The sequence below is a fragment of the Ahaetulla prasina genome, chromosome 8 (genome assembly GCF_028640845.1).
Source record: "Ahaetulla prasina isolate Xishuangbanna chromosome 8, ASM2864084v1, whole genome shotgun sequence".
NCBI classification, from domain to species: Eukaryota; Metazoa; Chordata; class Lepidosauria; order Squamata; family Colubridae; genus Ahaetulla; species Ahaetulla prasina.
Genome location: NC_080546.1, coordinates 63,179,749 through 63,202,464, shown reverse-complemented (window position 1 = coordinate 63,202,464; position 22,716 = coordinate 63,179,749). Strand labels below are relative to the sequence as shown.

The window sequence follows — 22,716 nt, the reverse complement described above, 5'->3', positions numbered from 1 at the left end:
TGTTGTGACTTAATCATGAAGATGACAAAGACATGCAAAGTTTGAAGGTGAAGAAAGAACAAGAAATGAATCACAGAAAGCTTACCCTGAGGTAGTTGAGAGTGAAGTTAGTCAGACCCATACGAGTGATATTTTTGGACAGCTGCTCCAAAACCTGAGGGTCTTGTGCCTAGACCAAAAAATAGATATATCTTTTTTATGTTTCAGTGAGAGACATGCAGTACTTCAACACAGTTTGCAGTTGATCAAACTCTTAGGAATCATTATCCTAAAAAAAATGATAGCACAAGGTATCATAGAATATTTTATTTATTTATTTATTTATTCGATTTGTATACCGCCCTTCTCCCGAAGGACTCAGGGCGGTTCACAGCCAATAAAAATACAAAAAATACATATAACACAGGTTAAAAGCAATATAAAAAACTAATTCAATATATGGCCTAAAAATTGGAATAAAATTAAAAACCCCATTTAAAAACTGCATTTAAAAAACTACTTTTAAGCTAACCCTGCGCGCTGAAACAAAAGCGTCTTCAGCTCGCGACGAAAGGTCCAGAGGTCGGGGAGTTGACGAAGCCGCAGAGGCAGCTCATTCCAGAGGGCAGGAGCCCCCACAGAGAAGGCCCTCCCCCTGGGGGTCGCCAGCTGACATTGTTTGGCCGACGGTACCCGGAGGAGGCCCTCTCTGTGGGAGCGCACTGGTCGATGGGAGGCTACTGGTGGCAGTAGGCGGTCCCGTAAATAACCCGGTCCTATGCCATGGAGCGCTTTAAAGGTGGTGACCAACACCTTGAATTGGACCCAGAAGACCACTGGGAGCCAGTGCAGGCTGCGCAGGAGAGGTGTCACATGGGAGCCATGAGGTGCTCCCTCTATCACCCGCGCAGCTGCATTCTGAACCAGTTGGAGCTTCCGGGTGCCCTTCAGGGGGAGCCCCATGTAGAGAGCATTGCAGTAGTCCAGGCGGGATGTAACAAGGGCATGAGTGACCGTGCAAAGGGAAACACGGTCCAGAAAGGGATGCAACTGGTGTATCAGGCGAACCTGATAAAAACCTCCCCTGGCGACAGCTGTCATATGTTCTTCTAAAGACAGCCATGCATCCAGGAGGACACCCAGATTGCGAACCCTCTCCGTGGGGGCCAACGACTCACCCCCAATAGTCAGCAATGGAATCAGCTGACTGTACCAGGCTGCCGGCATTCACAGCCACTCGGTCTTGGAGGGATTGAGTTGGAGCCTGTTTCTCCCCATCCAGACCTGTTGTGCCCTCGCCCGCCCTCCTCTCCACAGCCGGGCCCCTCCCATCTCCTGCTATCTGAGTCAGAGTCTGATAATGAAGAGGAACGGCCTGGCATGCCTCCAGCCCCCAGCCCTGGCACCATGCCCGGACTGTCAGGAATGAGCAAACAAACCTCCCTTCTACAGCGTGTGAGCACGAAGCCAGCCACGTGCTAGAATTGCCGGCAGCAGATCAGGAGGACGGAAAGTCACAGTGGACGGATCCCCACTTCCGGAGAATGGAGAGGCGACGTCAGCAAAAGGAAGGGAGGGGCAGGCCTGGATAAGTGCTGAGTCATGGAGCCACACCCCATGGCCTATATAAAAGACCAGCTTGAGTCAAGCAATTTGAGTCAAGCAAAGTCTCATCTGGTTTGCTGAAGTCACACCTTGGATTCCTGCCTGCCCTGAGAACTCTGAAAGGAATTTGGCAAAGCTGCAGAGGCTCCGTGGCCACGCTTGATACAGACTTCTCAGACCCGGCCGTCGGAGTGGGAGTGGGACATGACAAGACCCATATGGCCTCCAGACACTGGGACATCACTTCAACGGCCTCGTTGGGGTGGTTAGGGGTGGAAATGTACAGCTGAGTGTCATTCCACCTAAGATTCACCTAAGATGGCGCCGACGAAGGCTGCCTCGGTGAAATGCTCTCTAATTGTTTCTTTATTTCTAATTGTTCTCTGTGACTCACTACGGATTTCCTACTCACGAGACCATCTGCTAAAAATTAAGGAACATTTCTTTAAGGAGCAGCTTTCTTTAATCTCACCCCCGCCTGTCTTTACAAACACGGAGGAGATTCTAACACAGGAGGAGGCAATTCCCACGGAGCCATGGATTACTAAAAAAACCAAACGACGGAAACGAAGGAAACGAGGTAAACGATCTGGGATCTTAATCAAGCTAAGAACTCGCACTAAAACTCCTCTGCCTTCAATTTTCCTAACAAATATACGCTCACTTGCAAATAAGATGGATGAAATACTTCTCTTAAACAAATACTATTCTGATTTTCGCAATTCAGCAGTCCTATGCTTCTCTGAAACCTGGTTAAATGAATCCATTGAAAATAGCAGCCTGAACATTCCAGGATTTCAAATTGAACGATCAGACAGGGTTCCAGAAACATCTGGTAAAAAGAAAGGAGGAGGCTTATGCCTATATATTAATTCAACCTGGTGTCAAGATTTTAACATAATTTACAAATTCTGTGACAACAATTTAGAGACTCTAATTATCAATTGCAAACCTTACTATTCGCCTCGTGAATTTTCCTCATTTCTTCTAATTGCTGTTTATGTCCCACCACAAGCCTGTGTAAACGAGGCATTACGAACTCTAGCTGACCAAATCATGGAGGCTGAAGCCAAACACCCTGATTCACTGGCCATTGTTTTGGGAGATCTAAACAAGGCAAACTTAAGGAAAGAACTACCAAAATACTTTCAGCATGTCAATTGTCCCACCAGAGGCAAGAATACTCTAGACCACTGCTACACAACACTAAAAGATGCCTATCGGTCTTTACCACGTGCAGCTGTAGGACACTCTGATCATTGCATGATTCACCTTGTACCTGCTTACAGGCAAAGACTTAAAGCCATAAAACCAATAATTAAATCAGTGAAAACCTGGACGGAGGAATCAGAATTAAAGCTACAGGCATGTTTTGACTGCACTGATTGGAATATTTTTAAAGATACCTCTGCAGACCTGGATGAACTCACAGATACTGTAACATCATATGTCAGCTTCTGTGAAGACCTATGTGTACCTACAAGGAACTTGCGAATACACAGTAATAACAAACCTTGGTTTACACCTAAACTTAAGCAGCTACGACATTCCAAAGAGGAAGCCTACAGAAAAGGTGATAAAATGCTGTACAATCAGGCCAGAAATGCAGTAACAAGGGAGATAAGAGCAGCAAAAAGAAGCTACTCTGAAAAGCTAAAGAATCAATTTTCAGCAAATGATGAAGCAAACATGTAGAAAACTCTTAAAATATCACCGGCTATGGCAAACCTCCTTCCCAGGCTGAAGGTAATCAACAACTGGCAGATGACCTGAATGAGTTTTACTGCAGGTTTGAAAGGAAACTACAGCCACCTATCTCCACAACCCCATCTCAGACACACCAACAACAGCCAAGCCTCCTACAACTGACCCCATTTCATTGGGTTCACAACCCTAGTGATCACAGAAAAGGAAGTGCAGGACCTATTTCACAGACAAAAGCCCGGAAAAGCGCCAGGCCCAGACAAGATAACTCCTTCTTGCTTAAAAGTCTGTGCTGACCAATTGGCCCCATCTTCACCCATATTTTCAATAAATCACTAGAGATGTGCTATGTTCCTTCTTGCTTCAAACGCTCTACCATCATCCCAGTGCCAAAGAAGCCCACCATCAAGGAACTGAATGACTACAGACCAGTTGCTCTAACATCTGTAGTCATGAAAACCTTTGAAAGGCTAGTGCTTTCCTACCTGAAAACCATCACGAATCCGCTTTTAGAGCCCTTGCAATTTGCATACCGAGCAAATAGATCAACAGATGATGCTGTTAATATGGCTCTGCACTACATCCTACAACATCTTGAGTCTCCAAAGACCTATGCAAGGGTCCTTCTTGTAGACTTTAGTTCAGCATTCAATACCATCATTCCAGACATTCTTCTAACTAAGCTAAACCAGCTACAGGTACCGGAACAGACTTGTAAGTGGATCACAAGCTTCCTAACAAACAGGAAGCAGCAGGTGAAGCTAAGCAAGATCACATCAAACACCTGTACAATTAGCACAGGGGCCCCCCAAGGCTGTGTGCTCGCCCCACTTCTCTTCTCTCTGTATACCAATGACTGCATCTCCAATGATCCATCTGTCAAGCTACTGAAGTTCGCAAATGACACAACAGTGATTGATCTCATTCAAGACAATGACGAATCCGCATATAGACAAGAGGTCGAACAACTAGCCTTGTGGTGCAACCAAAACAATATGGAACTGAACACGCTCAAAACCGTAGAAATGGTGGTAGACTTTAGGAGAAACCCTTCCATACTTCCACCTCTCACAATACTAGAAAACACAGTATCAACAGTAGAAACCTTTCAATTTCTAGGTTCTATCATATCGTAAGATCTAAAATGGATAGCTAACATCAAAAACATCATCAAAAAAGGACAAGAAAGAATGTTCTTTATGCGCCAACTCAGTAAGCTCAAACTACCCAAGGAGCTACTGATTCAGTTCTACAGAGGGATTATTGAGTCTGTCATTTGCACCTCTATAACTGTCTGGTTCGGTTCTGCAACCCAACAAGAAAAACACAGACTTCAGAGGATAATTAGAACTGCAGAAAAAATAATTGCTACCAACTTGCCTTCCATTGAGGACCTGTATACTGCACGAATCAAGAAGAGGGCCGTGAAAATATTTGCAGATCCTCGCATCCTGGACATAAACTGTTTCAACTCCTACCCTCAAAACGACGCTATAGAGCACTGCACACCAGAACAACTAGACACAAGAACAGTTTTTCCAAGGCCATCACTCTGCTAAACAAATAATTCCCTCAACACTGTCAGACTATTTACTGAATCTGCAGTAATTAATTTAATTTAATTAATTTAATTAATCGTTTCATAGTTCCCATCACCAATCTCTTTCCACTTATGACTGTATGACTATAACTTGTTGCTGGCAATCCTTATGATTTATATTGATATATTATCATCAATTGTGTTGTAAATGTTGTACCTTGATGAACGTATCTTTTCTTTTATGTACACTGAGAGCATATGCACCAAGACAAATTCCTTGTGTGTCCAATCACACTTGGCCAATAAAATTCTATTCTATTCTATTCTATTCTATTCTATTCTATTCTATTCTATTCATTAGCGTACAGATGACAACTCACCCCAAAATCACGGATGATCTCACCCAGCAGCTTCATATTATTATTATTATTATTTATTATATAGATGTTGAACAGAAGAGGAGAGGGAACCGACCCTTGCGGCACCCAACACAAGAGGCGCCTCGGAGCCAATCTCTGCCCTCCTGCCAACACTGTCTGCGACCGGTCGGATATGATACTTTAATATGATACTTTAATCACTTAAAGACTCAAGATCCATCACACCACTAAAAGATTCTAACAGCAAAGAATGCATTGACGAAACAGCTAAAGCAAACTTCTTCAACATTTTCTTTAGCTCAGTTTTTGTTAACAGCGATGACACATATCCAACATTCCATAAACATACCAGCAATGAGTATGGTGACTTAACTCATATAGATTTCACAGAAGATAATGTTGGAAAAGCTCTTCATAACTTGAAACCATTGCTATCTATTGGACCTGATGGACTATGTGCATACTTCTTAAAAAAACTTTCCACTAATATAGCAGAACCCCTAAGCATAATCTTTGATAAAGCTTTCACTACCAGTTCCCTTCCCAAAGTTTGGTCACTAGCCACAGTCATCCCAATCTTCAAAAAAGGAGACCCCAGCTTAGTCGAAAATTACAGACCAATCTCTCTGTGTTGCGTCACCTGCAAAGTCATGGAATCAATCATCAACCAATCCATTACCTCACACTTAGAAACAAACAACCTACTCTCCAATAAACAATTTGCTTTCAGGAAAAAATTATCATGCAACTTACAACTTCTCCACTGTAAAAACATATGGACTACAAATCTTGATCAAGGCAAAACAATAGATGCAATCTACATAGACTTCTGCAAAGCTTTCGACTCAGTAGTACACGATAAACTTCTCCTAAAACTAAAATCCTATGGCATTTCAGGACCCCTTCACAAATGGATATCTGCTTTTCTGTCTAACAGACAACAAGTGGTCAAAATTGACAATGCTCTATCAAATCCTGTTCCTGTCAAGAGTGGCGTTCTTCAAGGCAGCGTCCTTGGACCAACACTCTTCATACTATACATAAATGATCTTTGTGACCATATCTCAAGTAATTGTGTTCTCTTTGCTGACGATGTCAAACTATTTAACACCACAGACAATACATCTATCATTCAAAAAGACCTTGATCATCTAACTGCTTGGTCTAAAACTTGGCAACTCCAAATCTCTACCAGCAAATGCTCAGTCTTACATATTGGAAAAAAGAACCCAAACACTAAGTACATACTTGATGGACATTACCTTACAGACGACCCCCATCCCATTAAAGACCTTGGAGTTTTCATGTCAAATGATCTAAGTGCCAAAGCCCACTGCAACTACATCGCAAAAAAGGCTCTAAGAGTTGTAAACCTAATCTTGCTTAGCTTCTTTTCCAAAAACACTACACTACTAACCAGAGCATATAAAACATTTGCTAGACCAATGCTAGAATACAGCTCGCCTGTTTGGAATCCTCACCACATCTCTGACATCAATACAATTGAACGTGTCCAGAAATATTTTACAAGAAGAGTTCTCCATTCCTCTGAAAACAACAAAATACCTTATCCCACCAGACTTGAAATCCTAGGCTTAGAAAACTTGGAACGTCGCCTTCGACAAGACCTAAGTTTAACTCATAGAATCATCTATTGTAATGTCCTTCCTGTAAAGACTACTTCAGCTTTAATTGCAATAATACAAGAGCAACCAATAGATTTAAACTTAATGTTAACCGCTTTAATCTAGATTGCAGAAAATATGACTTCTGTAACAGAATCGTTAATGCTTGGAACACTTTACCTGACTCTGTGGTCTCTTCCCATAATCCTAAAAACTTTAACCAAAATCTTTCTACTATTGACCTCACCCCATTCCTAAGAGGACCATAAGGGGCGTGCATAAGAGCACAAACGTGCCTACATTCCTATCCTATTGTTTTTCTTTTCTTCTTCCTATATATATATATGCTTATACCTCCTAATATTTACTCATATATATGTTTATATATTATATAACCTTTTGTACGATGCTTATATATATTGTTCTGACAAAATAAAAAAATAAAAAAATAAATAATCAAGATGGTGGCTTTGATCATAGTTACTATTTTGAGAGGTTTTTAAATAATCTGTCTGAAGCAGTTAAGCTGTTTTATCTTTAGAAGAGCCATGTTCTCACTATATGTTACCACAACACTAAAAGAGCAAAGATACTGAGGTGATCCATTTTTGACACCTTCCTGAGGAAAATATTGCTTTGAATCATAACCCTAATGTAAACTTAAAAGATGAAGGTTAAGTAAAGACCAGATTTTAACTTAATCTAATTTAGTTCATAGCTTAGGACCATGATGGCGAACCTATGGCACGAATGCCACAGGTGGCACACAGAGCCCTCTCTGTGGGCCCACCAGCTGTTGCCCCAGCCCAGCTCCACTATGCATACATGCACACCTCCAGCCAGCCAGCTGGTCTTCAGGTCTCGGCTGCGCATGCACAGGGGCCAGGGCATTCCCCGATTTCCACAGGTTCCCCCCAGCGTACCCTAACTTTCTACTCCATTTCTGATGCCTACACCAACCTGGAAGCCAAAACGGGGCATGGGGGTGCCATGCAAAGCCCCCCTGTGTGCCATTTTGGGCCTGGAAAGCCTCCTGAACCAACCTGGAATCCAAAATGGGGTGCGGGGGGGACGCATGTGCAGGGAGGCTGGGGCACATGTGCGGGGGGCTGGGGCACATGCACAGGAGGGTGCGTATGTGTGTGGGGCATGTATGCATGGAGATGGGGCACATGCGCGGGGGTGCTCGCATTGCATTTTGGGAGTTCGGGCACATGCACATGCATTTGTGCGCCCATTTTGGGCACTCAGCACCAAAAAGGTTAACCATCACTGGCTTAGGACATTCACAAGCTAATGAATTCGCATTATTCTTCTGAGATGCTCTCCCATTGTCTTCAGGGTTTCTTAGACACTTCCTTAGCACAACAGTTAAAAGACTCGATTTGATCTGGTGGTTTTAAAGGTTTCAATCTTGAAACCAGAAGAGCATGAGTTGTAGTCTCACTTTAGACACGCACCCCACTAGATGAACTTGGACCTCAAGAACAATGATAAGAAATGGAAACAAATGGACAAATATATTATATGTTAGGCTTATAAATTACCAAGGAAAATATGACAAAAATATCTCCTTAATTGGTATGTCTAACAAACCAGCTTGTGTGACTAGCACAAAACCAGTTTGTGTGACTGACAGGAAAAGAAATTCCTAGAGAAGCTGGAACAGTAATGGAGTTAGCAAAACAATAATGCAACTTGTTCTGATGCTGATAAAACTCAATTGCATTTGGGGCTCAGAAATGAATTTACTTCATATCCAACTATTCCTGGCAATTGTTGATGTACCTTTTGATTTATTTATAGTGATTGAAATATTTATATTGCTATTTAAATATGCAGTTCCCAAAACAATAAAAAAAGACCCATAAGTCATTTCCATCCCTCTAAAACAAAACTATCCAGCATACAAAGAGAAAAGAATGGAATATCAGCTGTTATGTGTACAAATCACTATTAATTAAAAGCAGAACTAACTCTTCATGGTCATTTAAAACTAAAGCCAACTTACTTTCAGGACAAAGATGTGTAGAACTCAACATAATTACGAGACCGCCTGCTGTTACCCTATGCCTCCCACCGACCCGTACGCTCTCATAGAGAGGGTCTCCTCAGGGTGCCGTCCGCCAAACAGTGTCGGCTGGCGGCCCCAGGGGTAGGGCCTTCTCTGTGGGAGCATCGACGCTCTGGAATGAACTCCCCCCTGGCCTACGTCAAGTGCCTGATCTTCGGACCTTCCGTCGTGAGCTAAAAACATACTTATTTATTCAAGTGGGACTGGCATAATAGTTTGATTTTAAATTGGGGTTTTATTAATATTCTTAAATATTTTAAATTAAATTTTAATTATTAGCCGTTTTGTAATTTTGCTATGTTTTAATCTGTTTTAATTGTATATATTTTGTATTTTATCTCCGGCTGTACACCGCCCTGAGTCCTTCGGGAGAAGGGCGGTATAAAAATTCAATAAATAAAATAAATAAAATAAATAATGCACAGAATATTCTGGTGTTTTATGAAATGTTTATTTTGGGGCCAGGTTCATCAACCAATGGTTCTAGAATGTAATTTTTTTAGAATAATAAATTGTGACATTCCAGATATGATCCATCTTGACTCAGATCATATATGAAAGGTCAAATCAGCCATTTGGAGAAAGCAAGAAAATTATTCTGGAAAACAGTAAAATATCTATGCGTGCAAAGCAAAGTTCTTTTTTTTTTTTTTGCTAATTTTTTAAATTTTTTTTACAAACATAATAAAAATCATTGTGAACAAATTATTGGTCAGGTTCATTTTTAAACATATCAAGTTTCACCTAAGTTGTAATCTAATACAATGTATTTTCCTTCTTCTTTAAATTCAATTATTTATTTGCACACAATCTGATTATAGAAATAAATCAAATTCAACCCATTCAGGAGAATATTTAAATGAAGTCTAGTCACCGTGCTTAATTCCCTTCAACATCATTAATAAATTCTATTTACGTTTTATAATTTCACCACTCTCAGCTTTATATCTATATTACTAATCAGAGGTCATCCTATCTAAAATCTCTTCCTTAAAACTGCCCAGAGATCACATAGACAATTCCATTCTTCCCTCATCTTCCTCTGCCTCTAAATCAATAACATATATTTAAAGTGTTCCATCTAATCCATTTTAATATCAAGTAAAAGATTTAACATTTGCAAGGATAGTCACTAATCCTTTCCCCCAGTTATTCTCCCAAAATATTAACTGTTTCCTTAGAAGTTTTATCAAATCCTTTCATTTTACTTATTTGCAAAAACAAGAAAAATTTCTTCCTCAGTATACTAACACTCATTTCCCTCTTATTTCAATTTATTCTAGTATTTTTCCCTCCATTTCCCAAAACCTCAATTATTTTTATCATAATTGTCACTCATATTTTAATATAAATATTAACATTTTCTAAAATGAATCTCATAACATAACTCTAGAAGCAGACATTAGTTCCTTTCAAAAAAATATCATGCATCTACATCAGCAGTGCCTTCTCTGTGGGAATAGTTTGCTATTCCATTCTTACTTTCTTCTTTGCCTCTGAGTTCTTCTTAAATAAGAAACTCCACTTAAATCAATAATCCAAAGACACCATCTAAAAGTCTCTTCTAAAACTGTTGTGTGGTCCCAACGACACCAATCCTCATGGGAATAGTCACAAGAAAGCTATTTGACTCTTGCTGTTTTCCTCTGCCTCTAATTATGCAGGCAGCCATAAGTTCCTCCCAAAAAAAAAAAAAGTTGTGTGCCTACACCCACAGAACTTTCTCCATGGGGAATAGTCTGCTATTCCATTCTTACAACTTTCTTTGCCTCTGGATTCTTGTTTAAATAGAAAGATTACAGTATATAAAGTAATAGAGAGATTCTACTTCACCAAATTTGGTCCATCCTAATCCACCAATTCTCCATCTTTACAACACTGCCATCTTGTGGAAAGAATTTACCATCTATTAACATTAGTAAAATTACAACAAAATTAACTGTAAAATAATAACAGAATATCAATCATGCCAGGCAGAAATCCAAACAAAAATTCAAAACACTCCCGATCAATAGATGCAACTGCAAATAATGACCAATACGAAACAAACTTATGTCATAACTGCAAAAACCCCATAACTGAAAATTTACTAAACATAGACACAATTATAAAATCACAACAAAATATCATCGAATCCATTCAAGCTAACCTAGAAAAAACTATCACTAACTCTATTATATCAAACATTGAAAAAACCGTCATTAACAACATTCAAACAAACTTAGAAAAAAAATTACTATCACACCTGGATGCTCAACTTGATGCACGTTTCACAAATCTAGATGCACAACTTGATGCACGTTTCACAAATCTGGATACACAACTTGATGCACGCTTCACAAACCTTGAAAATAAAATTATAGCAAACCTTGAAAATAAAATTACAACAAAAATAAATGAAAACACAACTGACCAAAAACATCTCCCAATTCAACAAACATTGCCTCGTACACAAACTAAACCACAAACATCTACCAATCAACCTAAAAACGTAGAAACACTAGTAAAAGATACTATGGAGAGAGAGAGAAAAAACGTCAAAATGCTATATTATTTGGTCTAGATATTACAAATGAACCAGATATTGATAAAATACGAAACATCATTTCAAATTACAAATTAACAACCTTTGACCCTAGTGAAATAATTGAAGTCTCCAGAGATGGACCTGAATTAAAATACAACGATGGTTCAGTAGCACCCAAATTCTGTAGAATCATATGCAAAAATGAAATCAGCAAAAGAAATCTCATTTATACTATAAACACAATTGCCAGAAACAACCTCAGCTACAACAAACTTAGAGCTAGACCAGACTTATCATTCCTACAACGTATTAGATCCCGTGAACTTCGCTCAGAGCTCAAACGACGACAAGAAGAAGGAGAAACTAACCTTTACATTGACTATCGTGCTGACTGCATAAAAACAAAATCCTTCAATCAAACCCCCATCACTCAACCACACTCCAATCAAATCATTCAACCATCCACCAAACAAGGCATCCATCCATCTATAAATCGAAACACCCATTCATCCATCGATCAACCTGCAAATCCTCAACCACCCAGTCAAAACCTCCAATCATCCAATGATCAACCACTCATTGCTCAACCAACCTACATTCCACCACCTGTTACAAAAAACCCTCAATCAACCACAAATCAAAACTAGGTATGCACGCCCCTTACCTCTCCTACACTAAATACTACAGGTCTCAAATGTAAATTAATAAATGCAAGAAGTATTGTAAACAAATTACCTGAATTTATCCTCTTATTAAACAATGGTACATTTGACATCATATTTGTTTGCGAAACATGGCTAAATTCATCCTTCAATGACTCTATTATTTCTAACAAAGAATACCAAGTCCTTCGATCAGATCGTGAACACTGCAGAGGTAGTGGAGTAGCTATTTTTTACAAAAAATCACTGAACTTAAAAAATATTCAAGTTACACACAAACTCTCTCTACCTGAAACTATTGTATGTGACCTGTCCACCAACACCACACTTAGATTCATACTATGCTACAGAGCCCCTGACTACGACATCGCTCATGCAAATATGTTAACCTCACTACTAACATGGGCTACCTCTTGCCCATATCCTCTCTTCTTTCTGGGAGACCTAAATCTACCTTCTATAAACTGGACAACAAATTAATGTACAACTGAACCAATCCATACTACACTATACAATGCAGTTACAAACCTAGGTCTTGAACAACTAGTAACTAACAATACTAGACTCATGAACTGCCTCGACCTTATCTTTTGTAATAATGCGAACTCAATTTATGGACTACAAGTAAAAGAACCCTTTTCCAACAGTGACCACTGCATGGTAGACTTTTATCTAAACATACGCCCTCACATAAATCATCACAACAATAGTACTCCAAACTTCAATTTTAAAAAAGCCATCTATGACCTTATAAACAATGATCTCTCATTTCTTGACTGGCAAAATCTATTCTCAACCTGTATCACTGTAGAAGACTACTATAAAATATTCCTACTTGAAATCAATAAAATCATCAAACTATACGTACCGCAAATCACCACCAAAATCAAAAAGAAAAGCAAATTACCCATATCAATAAAAAAGCTGCAATCCAAAAAAAAATCCCTCTGGAAAAAAAACAAAAAGGGTTATGTAGCAAACTTCAAAAACCGCTACAAGAATATTTGCAACCAAATAAAAACAGAATGTAACACTTACCACACCAAACAAGAAGAAGACCTTTTATGCACTAATTCCAATCGTGCTTTCTATAATTTTGTGAACAATAAACTTAAAGAAACAAGATCCATCCCACCACTAAAAGAACCTAACGGCAAAGAATGTACTGATGAAACAATTAGAGCAAACCTCTTTAACACATTCTTCGGCTCAGTCTTTGTAAACAGTGATGGCTCATATCCAACATTCCCCAATCGTACGAAAAATATTAACAACGACTTAACTCATATAAACATCACAGAAGAAAACAACAACCTAACACATATAGACTTCACAGAAGATAATGTTGAAAAAGCCCTTCGCAACCTGAAACTATCATTATCTATTGGACCAGATGGACTATGTGCATACTTTTTAAAAAAACTTTCAATTAATATAGCTGAACCCTTAAGCATATCTTTAATAAAGCCTTAAAAACTAGTTCCCTTCCAAAACTCTGGTCTCTAGCCACAGTCATCCCTATCTTCAAAAAAGGAGATCCAAGCCTAGTGGAAAATTACAGACCTATCTCTCTATGCTGTGTCTCATGCAAAGTAATGGAATCTATCATAAACCATTCCATTACACTCCACCTTGAAACAAACAACCTTCTCTCTAATAAACAATTTGGTTTCAGAAAAAAATTATCATGTAATTTACAACTTCTTCATTGCAAAAACATATGGACTACCAACCTTGATCAAGGTAAAGCAATAGATGCAATCTACATAGACTTCTGCAAAGCTTTTGATTCAGTAGTACATGATAAACTACTCCTCAAACTAAAATCCTACGGCATTTCGGGACCTCTTCACAATTGGATAAACGCCTTCCTGTCAAACAGACAACAAGTGGACAAAATTGGTAACGCTATATCAAATCCTGTTCCTGTCAAAAGTGGCGTTCCCCAAGGTAGTGTTCTTGGTCCAACGCTCTTCATACTATACATAAATGATCTCTGTGACCTCATCTCAAGTTATTGTGTTCTCTTTGCTGACAATGTCAAACTATTTAATACCACTAACAATACTTCTACCCTTCAAGAAGACCTCGACTTAGTTTCCGATTGGTCTAAAACTTGGCAACTCCAAATCTCTACCAGCAAATGCTCAGTCTTACATATTGGAAAAAAGAATCCTATCAACAAGTGCAAACTTGATGGTCATTACCTTACTGACGACCCTCACCGTGTCAAAGATCTTGGAGTTCTCATATCAAATGACGTAAATGCCAAAGCCCACTGCAACTACATAGCAAAAAAGGCTCTAAAAGTAGTAAACCTAATTTTACGCAGCTTCTTTTCCAAAAACTCTACATTACTAACTAGAGCATACAAAACATTTGCCAGACCTATTCTTGAATACTGCTCATCAGTCTGGAACCCACACCACATCTCTGATAGATATCCAGAAAGAACGCGTCCAGAAATATTTTACTAGAAGAGTTCTTCACTCCTCCGAAAACAACAAAATACCTTATACCACCAGGCTTGAAATCCTGGGATTAGAAAACTTACAACTCCGTCGACTTCGACATGACCTGTGTTTAACACACAAAATCATCTATTGCAATATCCTTCCTGTAAATGACTACTTCAGCTTCAATTGCAATATTACAAGAGCAAAAAATAGATTCAAGCTTAATGTCAACCGCTTCAAACTTGATTGCAGAAAATATGACTTCTGCAACAGAGTTGTTAATGCTTGGAACTCATTACCTGACTCCATAGTCTCTACTCAAAATCCTAAAATCTTCAACCAAAAACTGTCTACTATTGACCTCACCCCATTCCTAAGAGGACTATAAAGGGCGTGCATAAGAGCACAAAAGTGCCTACCGTTCCTGTTCTATTGTTCCCTTTATTATATCTAATTAATATAGCTAATGCATATTCTTTACTTATATATATATATATATTTCATGATATGTTTTTTACTTATGACAATGTTTATGTATACTGTTATGACAAAATTAAATTTTAAAAAAATTCAACTTCCATAATTCAAAGACACCCATCTGGTGTCTCAGACTGCTAAGACAGTCAGTTATTAACACAGTTGCAATTACTGCAAGTTCAAGTCCCACCAGGCCCAAGGTTGACTCAGCCTTCCACCCTTTATAAGGTAGGTAAAATGAGGACCCAGATTGTTGGGGGCAATAAGTTGACTTTGTATATAATATACAAATGGATGAAGACTATTGCTTAACATAGTGTAAGCCGCCCTGAGTCTTCGGAGAAGGGTGGGATATAAATGCAAATTAAAAAAAAAAAATTAAAAAAATCTGAAACTCTCTTCTAAAACTGTTGTGTAGTCCCAGCCACCAATCGTGTAGCTGTCTTTCTCTGCCTCTAGATGTCTTTTTGAAACAGCTACTGTTCACAGGTGATAAGTAGCTATTTTGGTGACAAAAATCCTTTGTTCTCAAATGCTTTGGTACGTGAAAGTTGATTTTCCAAAATTCTCCTTTAATTATATTTATATCTTCCAGAGTCTTATGTCCTATTGATATCTTTAGTATTCCATAAATTTAAAACAGAGGGATTTGAGATATTCACATAAAAAACAATTCAATAGCTTCTTTTACCTTTTTCTCCTATTTCTTTAATTTCCAATATAATCTATTAAAACTTCCAGGAATCTCCAAACCATTATTTAGTTGGAAAAAGGTTATTTTTCTTTTCTTTATTTAAATGGGGCTCTGCTTCCATTCCAAGCCCTATCTTCTCTCTTTCACTTCCCGAATGTGTATTCTCCAAATTGACTTTCACTTTCACTTGTTATTCAATTAGCTGCCAATCTACAAGTTCTCCCCAAGGCTTGTGCCTCTTTTGAATTCTTATTGTTCCTTCGTGAGATCATCACTCACCTAACTTCAACAATTTGTTTCTTGATGGTTTGTCCTCCTGCCCGCTTTGGTGCAGCTGCCCTGATGAAACTATGGCACTGCATTCCTCCCCGCTGGGTCAGGAGAAAAGATCCGGAGCTATGGCGAGTTTGCCAACTCCCTGTTCGCTCCGGCGGCTCCCCCGTTCTTCGCTGCCCCTTTGAGGCAGCTATGGTCCGATCCAAAATTTGGACGGACCCCCTGGGCAGGGGGATATTGGTGCAAACCCCAGAGACATCAGGGTTTGCGACCGTCTCACCCGCAGCGCTGGCCACGCCTCCCTCCTGCAGTGCAAAGTTCTGTGCTAAGTAGAGAAGATGACAATTTTTAAATAAATAAATAAAAGTGGATTCAGTACTTTTTCTGCTGGAAGAGGATTCTGAAGATAACTATCCACTGAAAAGTCCTTGCTCTTCTATGTACTATCTAACAAATCTTGAGGGTGAACCTGAGAGCAGGATCTTGTAGCCGACCTTCCTGGCTAACAAGTGACTTGTTCTAACATTCAGTAAACCTGAATGTGTGCAAGTATGGCACTGAACATGCCTCTAATTTTATTTCAAAAAACAATGTACTAAGTAAAATTTCAGAGATATCCACCTAATGCTCTAGTTCAACACATCACTGAACAATAACAAAGGCAATGCCACTTCTAAGATTTTCCCCTACAACCTAAGAGACATTTTCTGGGACAACAAATTATGGCTTTGATGGTCTCCAAAAGTTTTAGAAAGCAATTTTGGCAGAATACTTACATGCATGGCTAAAATACTGCGAGGGACAAGTTCTCTGTATTGTCTAATGGTAAAGTGCCATGTTTTTATTCTCATAAGGTCATCAAATGTAAATTCCAAGATCAGACGTCCTTCTGTGCACACCTACAAGCATAAAATAAAGGGTAACAAGAAATGTAAATGGATTTACTACAGAATTTAACACTTTTTCAAATATCAATAGATTTTGCCATTTGATTTCATTAGGGCAATTGTATCCTTTCCTGAGCAAAGAAGAATTAAGAGAAAGCAACTGATGGCAGTTGATCAAGCTGTAGATTTTATGAGTACTAAAACTTTGTTTATCTCTTCTTTCTCTCCGAAATTACTGTTGCTAGTTAACAATACTAAGCCTGTTAGTCTGAGTATGATCAGCAGTAGTACATTCAGGATAGCTGATTTTTGAAGTAGATGATGTATTTGCATCCAGATAGGCACATGATATTGTTAGGTTTTGAAATACAAGTAATTATTCAACTGACTTCAATACCGACACATCTCACAGGTGTTAATGTTTATCCCATTTCATTTACTGTAGTTTTCTTTGCTTTGCTTTAGACCCTTTCTTTAGTTTTGTTCTGGGTTCCTCCAGTCAGCATACCAGCCATGGTTAGAACTTGCAAGTCATCCACTAATAACATCAATGGCATTAAATAAGGATAAACTTCCTCTGCCTCTACTGGGATGAGATACCTTTTTCCTGTTGAACTTGTTTAGTGAGCTACAGACAAAGTTAAAAAACTGGGCGACACAACACCAAAAGGGAAAAGAAACCCTCAACCCATTTAAAATGGCCACCCTTCAGTGCTCCAAACTGCTACATCAATTTAAAAAGAGAGCAGTGTTGTCTTCAACCAATGCTTCAGAGGTTCAAGCAGGACAATGGGTTTTAAAAAAAAATAAGGAAACAACTGGACTGAGGGTGGTGTTTTCTTGAAAGAAAAAGGCATAATAGCAAAAAAAGCAAGAGTCAAAGGTTGCAAACCCCTGTTTTAATTTTCCTTAGTCCTCTTTGTTTAAACTCCTTTAAATAAACACTGAAGGACAGTAGCCTTCTTAGGCTGGAATTCTGGAATTGCAAGGAAATTAAAGCAAGCTATCTCTAAGGGTCTGTCTCTCCTCTCTGCTCAAGAAAGTAAAGATTTGAAACATTAGCATTTCAAAAGGAATTTCTATTGAAGGAGAGTTACTGCAGAACAAAAGAAAGCAGGAACTAAAGTACCCCTGGCAATTCAATTAGGATAAAGCAATTAGAAACCCCTCCCCTCAGTCCAATGTTGAATGAGCCAACATTGGAGGTGTGAAGTTGTTGTGAGAAGCACAGGCTGAGAAGGTGATAAGAAACTGTTCCCAGGCATCTCTTGCTGGAGGCTTAGGAGCTGAGAGAAAACAGATGGCCCTCCCCCCTTACATTCCTCAGAAGGTAAATCAAAGTACAGGCTACATAGGCATCAGAAAAAAGGCTATAAACTAAAGAATACACCCAGGCCCCCTCCCTGCAAGAATGGCAGCATCTGATAGGGATCTATGGGATCTGACATGCTGCTCCCCTAGAAAAAGGGGAGCAGCATGCAAAATAAGCACAAAGAGAAAACAAAACATGAGTTTTTGGGTTTGTCAGGATACTATGAGTGGAATTTTTTCAGTAGGATGGGAGCCCTAACATGTTTTTTCGCTGCCCACTTGTTTTGAGAGGGGGGCAAATGTTTCCAAGCAACTAGGTATTGCATGGTGCCATGGTATGTGCGTAAGTCCAGGATTTCCTTAATTTTGAAATGCTGCTCCCCCTTAATCATGATAGGAGTAGGTGGGATGTTCGCTGGTGGCCTCAAAGGAGAGGTAATCTCTGGCTTCAATAGGCTGCAATGAAACACTGGATGGGCCTGCCTAAAGGTTTTGGGGAGTAGTAATTCAACTGTTACTGGGTTTATGATTCAAATGATGGGGAAAGGTCCTATGAATTTTGGACCTAGCTTTTTTGAGGGTTGCAAGGATTGTAGGAATTTGGTGGATAAGTATACCTTATCCCCTATTTTAAATGGCTTAGGCTCTATCCTTTTCTTGTCAGCTTGGGCTTTAAAGGCAGCTCTAGCCTCACTCAAAGCTTTTCTTACTACTGGCCAGGTGTTTTTTAGTTGTTGTATCCACTCCTAAAGGGAGGGTATGGTTGGTTCTTCTACTGGTAGTTCTGGCATTGGGTTGAAGTCCTGACCTGTTGGCAACTCTAAAGGTCCTTGAGTCCTTGAGTGCTCTGAGTTATTATATGCAACTTCTGTAAATGGAAGGAGGTTGGTCCAATTGTCTTGTTTGCAGTTGATAAAACAACTTAAATACTGCTCTAAAACACTGTTCCGTCTCTCTATCCTACCATTAGTATGGGGATGATGACTAGAACTTAAGCCCTGGCTGGTACCTAGAAGGCTCAGGAACGCTCTCCAGAATTTGGACATGAATTGTAGCCCCCGGTTGGATATTATCCTTGGGGGGGGGCACCATGCAGCTGGTAAATGTGATGTAGAAATATTTTAGCAAGTGCCTTGGCAGTGGGGATTTTTTTTGATAGGGAATAGAGTGGGCCTGTTTAGAAAACAGGTCCATTACAACCCAAATAACAGTGTTCCCCCCACTTTCTGGCAGTTCTATGATGAAATCCATGAAGATCTCTCTCCAGAGTGCTGATGGCTCGGCTACAATTTGCAATAGCCCAGGGGTTTTTTCCTGCCTTCTTTTTGCAGCTGTGCAGACAGGGCATCTGGTGACATAGCTTTCTATATCCTTCTTGAGGGATGGCCACCAAAACTGACTTTTAATTAGGTGCAGGGTTTTCACAAATCTGAAGTGGTCAGCGAATTTTGAGTTGTGGCAGGCTTTCATGAGAGGAAGTCACTGGTTGGTTGGAAAGTATAGCTTTCCTCCCACCCATGCCAGGTCATCTTTAAGGAGGCAGGTATTCTTATGAGCCTGGAACCAGTCATCCTTGAGTTATGGCTTGCTTGAAAGCTTGGGTGGTGGCATTGTCCATTAGGAGCTGGTGTTTAGCTTGAGCCCTGGTTATAACTTTGGCTGCTAGTGGGGAGGCTGGGAGCAGGGGTTTAACCACCCAGTTTCCGAGAGTTCTTAAAGGCTTTCAGATTTTTGTGGTCAGTCCAAACTTGGAAGGGGATTTTATTCCCCTTCAAGAAATGTCTCCATGTGAGGAGAGCCCATTGTATGGCATATGCCTCTTTCTCCCAGATAGCCCATCTCTGTTCAGTCTCTGTTAATTTCTTAAAAGTGTATGCACACGGTTGTAGTTGGCCCTGCTCACTCTCTTGGAGGACAGCTTGAGTGACGGCAATGTCACTAGCACCTGCCTGTATGACAAAAGATTTTTCTGGATCTGGGTGCTTTAGCACTGGTTCAGTGGAAAACAATTGTTTCAGTTTATCAAATACTGCTTGGCATTTCATGATCCAATTTAGGGGCTGTCTTGGTTTCGGCTTGCTTCCCCCTTTCATTTTCAGCAAGTTAGTGATGGGGAGTGCAATTTGCGCGAGCACTGGAATAAATTGCTGAACTTTGCAGTTGCTTGCACGTGCGGGGAGGGGCCCAGTCAATCTCCGCCTGCACTTTTCTTTTTTAAATCAATTTTTATTGATTTCCCCCCTACACACACACATTGTTTATGAACAGAACAGAACAGAACCATATCATATCTTATACACCTTAACATATCCAAATATTACCATTTCTGGTTAAAGAATATTCTTTAACCATATTTTAATCACAATCTTAATGCTTCTATGCTCATTTATATAAACCACATCTTCTTTCACCCTCAAGTTCAAGTTTCTGCATTAACTAACATATATTCTTTTTTATTGTTTTTTAGCTAATTCAACTTTTATCCTGATGTATTCAAATGTATTTAGGGTTGTTTTTCTTCCATTTCATCTTTTCTATTTTACAGCAATTTTTCTTCCCTTTCTTATCCTCTCCCTTCCTTCTTTTAACCTTACTACTTTCTTCTCTTCTCTCCTATTCCTTCTCTACATCCCCTTCCTTTCCCCCTCCTCCATTCTCCCTTCCACACTAACCTTCTCTCCTACTCTTATTTCCCTTCCCTTTCTTCCTCTCCTCTCCTTTCTTCTTTCTCTCTCTCTCTCCTTCTCCCTTTCTTACCTCTCTCCTCCTTCTTATCTCTCTCCGTTGCTGTATTCATTTTGATTTTCCCGCTATGGTGTCCAGACAACCCCGATTTTCCCATTTATTGAGTCTATTTCTCAGAATTTTTATTTATTTATTTATTTATTTATTTATCAAATTTTTATACCACCCTTCTCCCGAAGGACTCAGGGCGGTGTACAGCCTAAATAAAACACAATATATATACAATTAAAATCAAAATTTAAAATAAAACATATTACAAAAAGGCCAATGTTTAAAAATTTAAATTTTAAATTTTAAAAAATTTAAAACCCCACAACAATAAAACCCAATTAAAATATTAAAAAACCATTATGCCAGTCCAGCTTGAATAAATAAGTATGTTTTTAGCTCACGGCGAAAGGTCCGAAGATCAGGCACTTGGCGTAAGCCAGGGGGAAGTTCATTCCAGAGTGTCGTTGCTCTGGAATAGAGAAGGCCCTACTCCTGGGGGCCGCCAGCCGACATTGTTTGGCGGACGGCACCCTGAGGAGACCTTCTCTGTGAGAGTGTACCGGTCGGTGGGAGGCATAAGGTAACAGCAGGCGGTCTCGTAAGTACCCGGGTCCTAAGCCATGGAGCGCTTTAAAGGTGGTAACCAAAATCTTGAAGCACACCCGAAAGACCATAGGAAGCCAGTGCAGACTGCGGAGCAGCGATGTTACATAGGAGCCACGAGCGGCTCCCGTTACTACTCGCGCAGCCGCATTCTGGACTAACTGTAGCCTCCGGGTGCACCTCAAGGGCAGCCCCATGTAGAGAGCATTGCAATAATCCAACCGAGACGTAACCAGAGCGTGAGTGACTGTGCATAAGGCATCCCGGTCAAGGAAGGGACGCAACTGGCGGACCAAGCGAACTTGGTAAAAGGCCCTCCTGGAGACGGCCGCCAGATGTTCATCAAAGGACAGCCGTCCATCCAAGAGGACGCCCAAGTTGCGAACCACCTCCTTTGGGGCCACTAACTCGCCCCCAACAGTCAGCTGCGGGTGCAACTGACTGTACCGGGGTGCCGGCATCCACAGCCACTCCGTGTTGGAGGGATTGAGCTTGAGTCTGTTTCTCCCCATCCAGACCCGTACGGCTTCCAGGCACCGGGACAGCACTTCGATAGCTTCATTGGGGTGGTCCGGGGTGGAAAAGTACAGCTGAGTATCGTCAGCGTACAGATGATAACTCACCCCGAAACCACTGATGACCTTACCCAGCGGCTTCATATAGATGTTGAACAGGGTAGGCGAGAGAATCGACCCCTGCGGCACCCCACAGGTGAGGCGCCTCGCGGACGACCTCTGCCCCCCTGTCAACACCGTCTGAGATAGGAGGAGAACCACCGATAAACGGTGCCTCCCACTCCCAATCCCTCCAACCGGCGCAGCAGGATACCATGGTCAATGGTATCAAAAGCCGCTGAGAGATCTAATAGGACCAGGGCAGAGGAGCAACCCCTATACCTGGCCCTCCAGAGGTCATCCACCAACGCGACCAAAGCCGTCTCTGTGCTATAACCGGGTCGGAAGCCGGACTGGAACGGGTCTAGATAGACAGCTTCATCCAGGTGCTGAGGGAGCTGCCATGCAACCACACTCTCTACAACCTTCGCCACATAGCGAAGGTTGGAGACTGGCCGGTAATTCCCCAAAATAGCTGGGTCCAGGGAAGGCTTCTTAAGGAGGGGTCTCACCACCACCTCTTTCAAGGCGGCGGGGAAAACCCCTTCCAACAAAGAAGCATTTAT

The 22,716-nt window shown here is 40.4% G+C and overlaps 1 protein-coding gene across 2 annotated transcripts in view; it reads right to left on the bottom strand.

Moving 5' to 3' along the window:
• The window catches only part of LDB2 (LIM domain binding 2), a 528,562-nt gene that overhangs the window by 124,777 nt on the left and 381,069 nt on the right, over nt 1-22,716 (bottom strand). For both annotated transcript variants that reach the window (XM_058192632.1, XM_058192633.1), the window contains exons 4-5: nt 16,776-16,898; nt 86-169 (exon numbers count right to left, since the gene is read on the bottom strand). In XM_058192632.1, the coding sequence (XP_058048615.1) occupies nt 86-169; nt 16,776-16,898 (207 nt within the window). The remainder of the gene's footprint in view (nt 1-85; nt 170-16,775; nt 16,899-22,716) is intronic.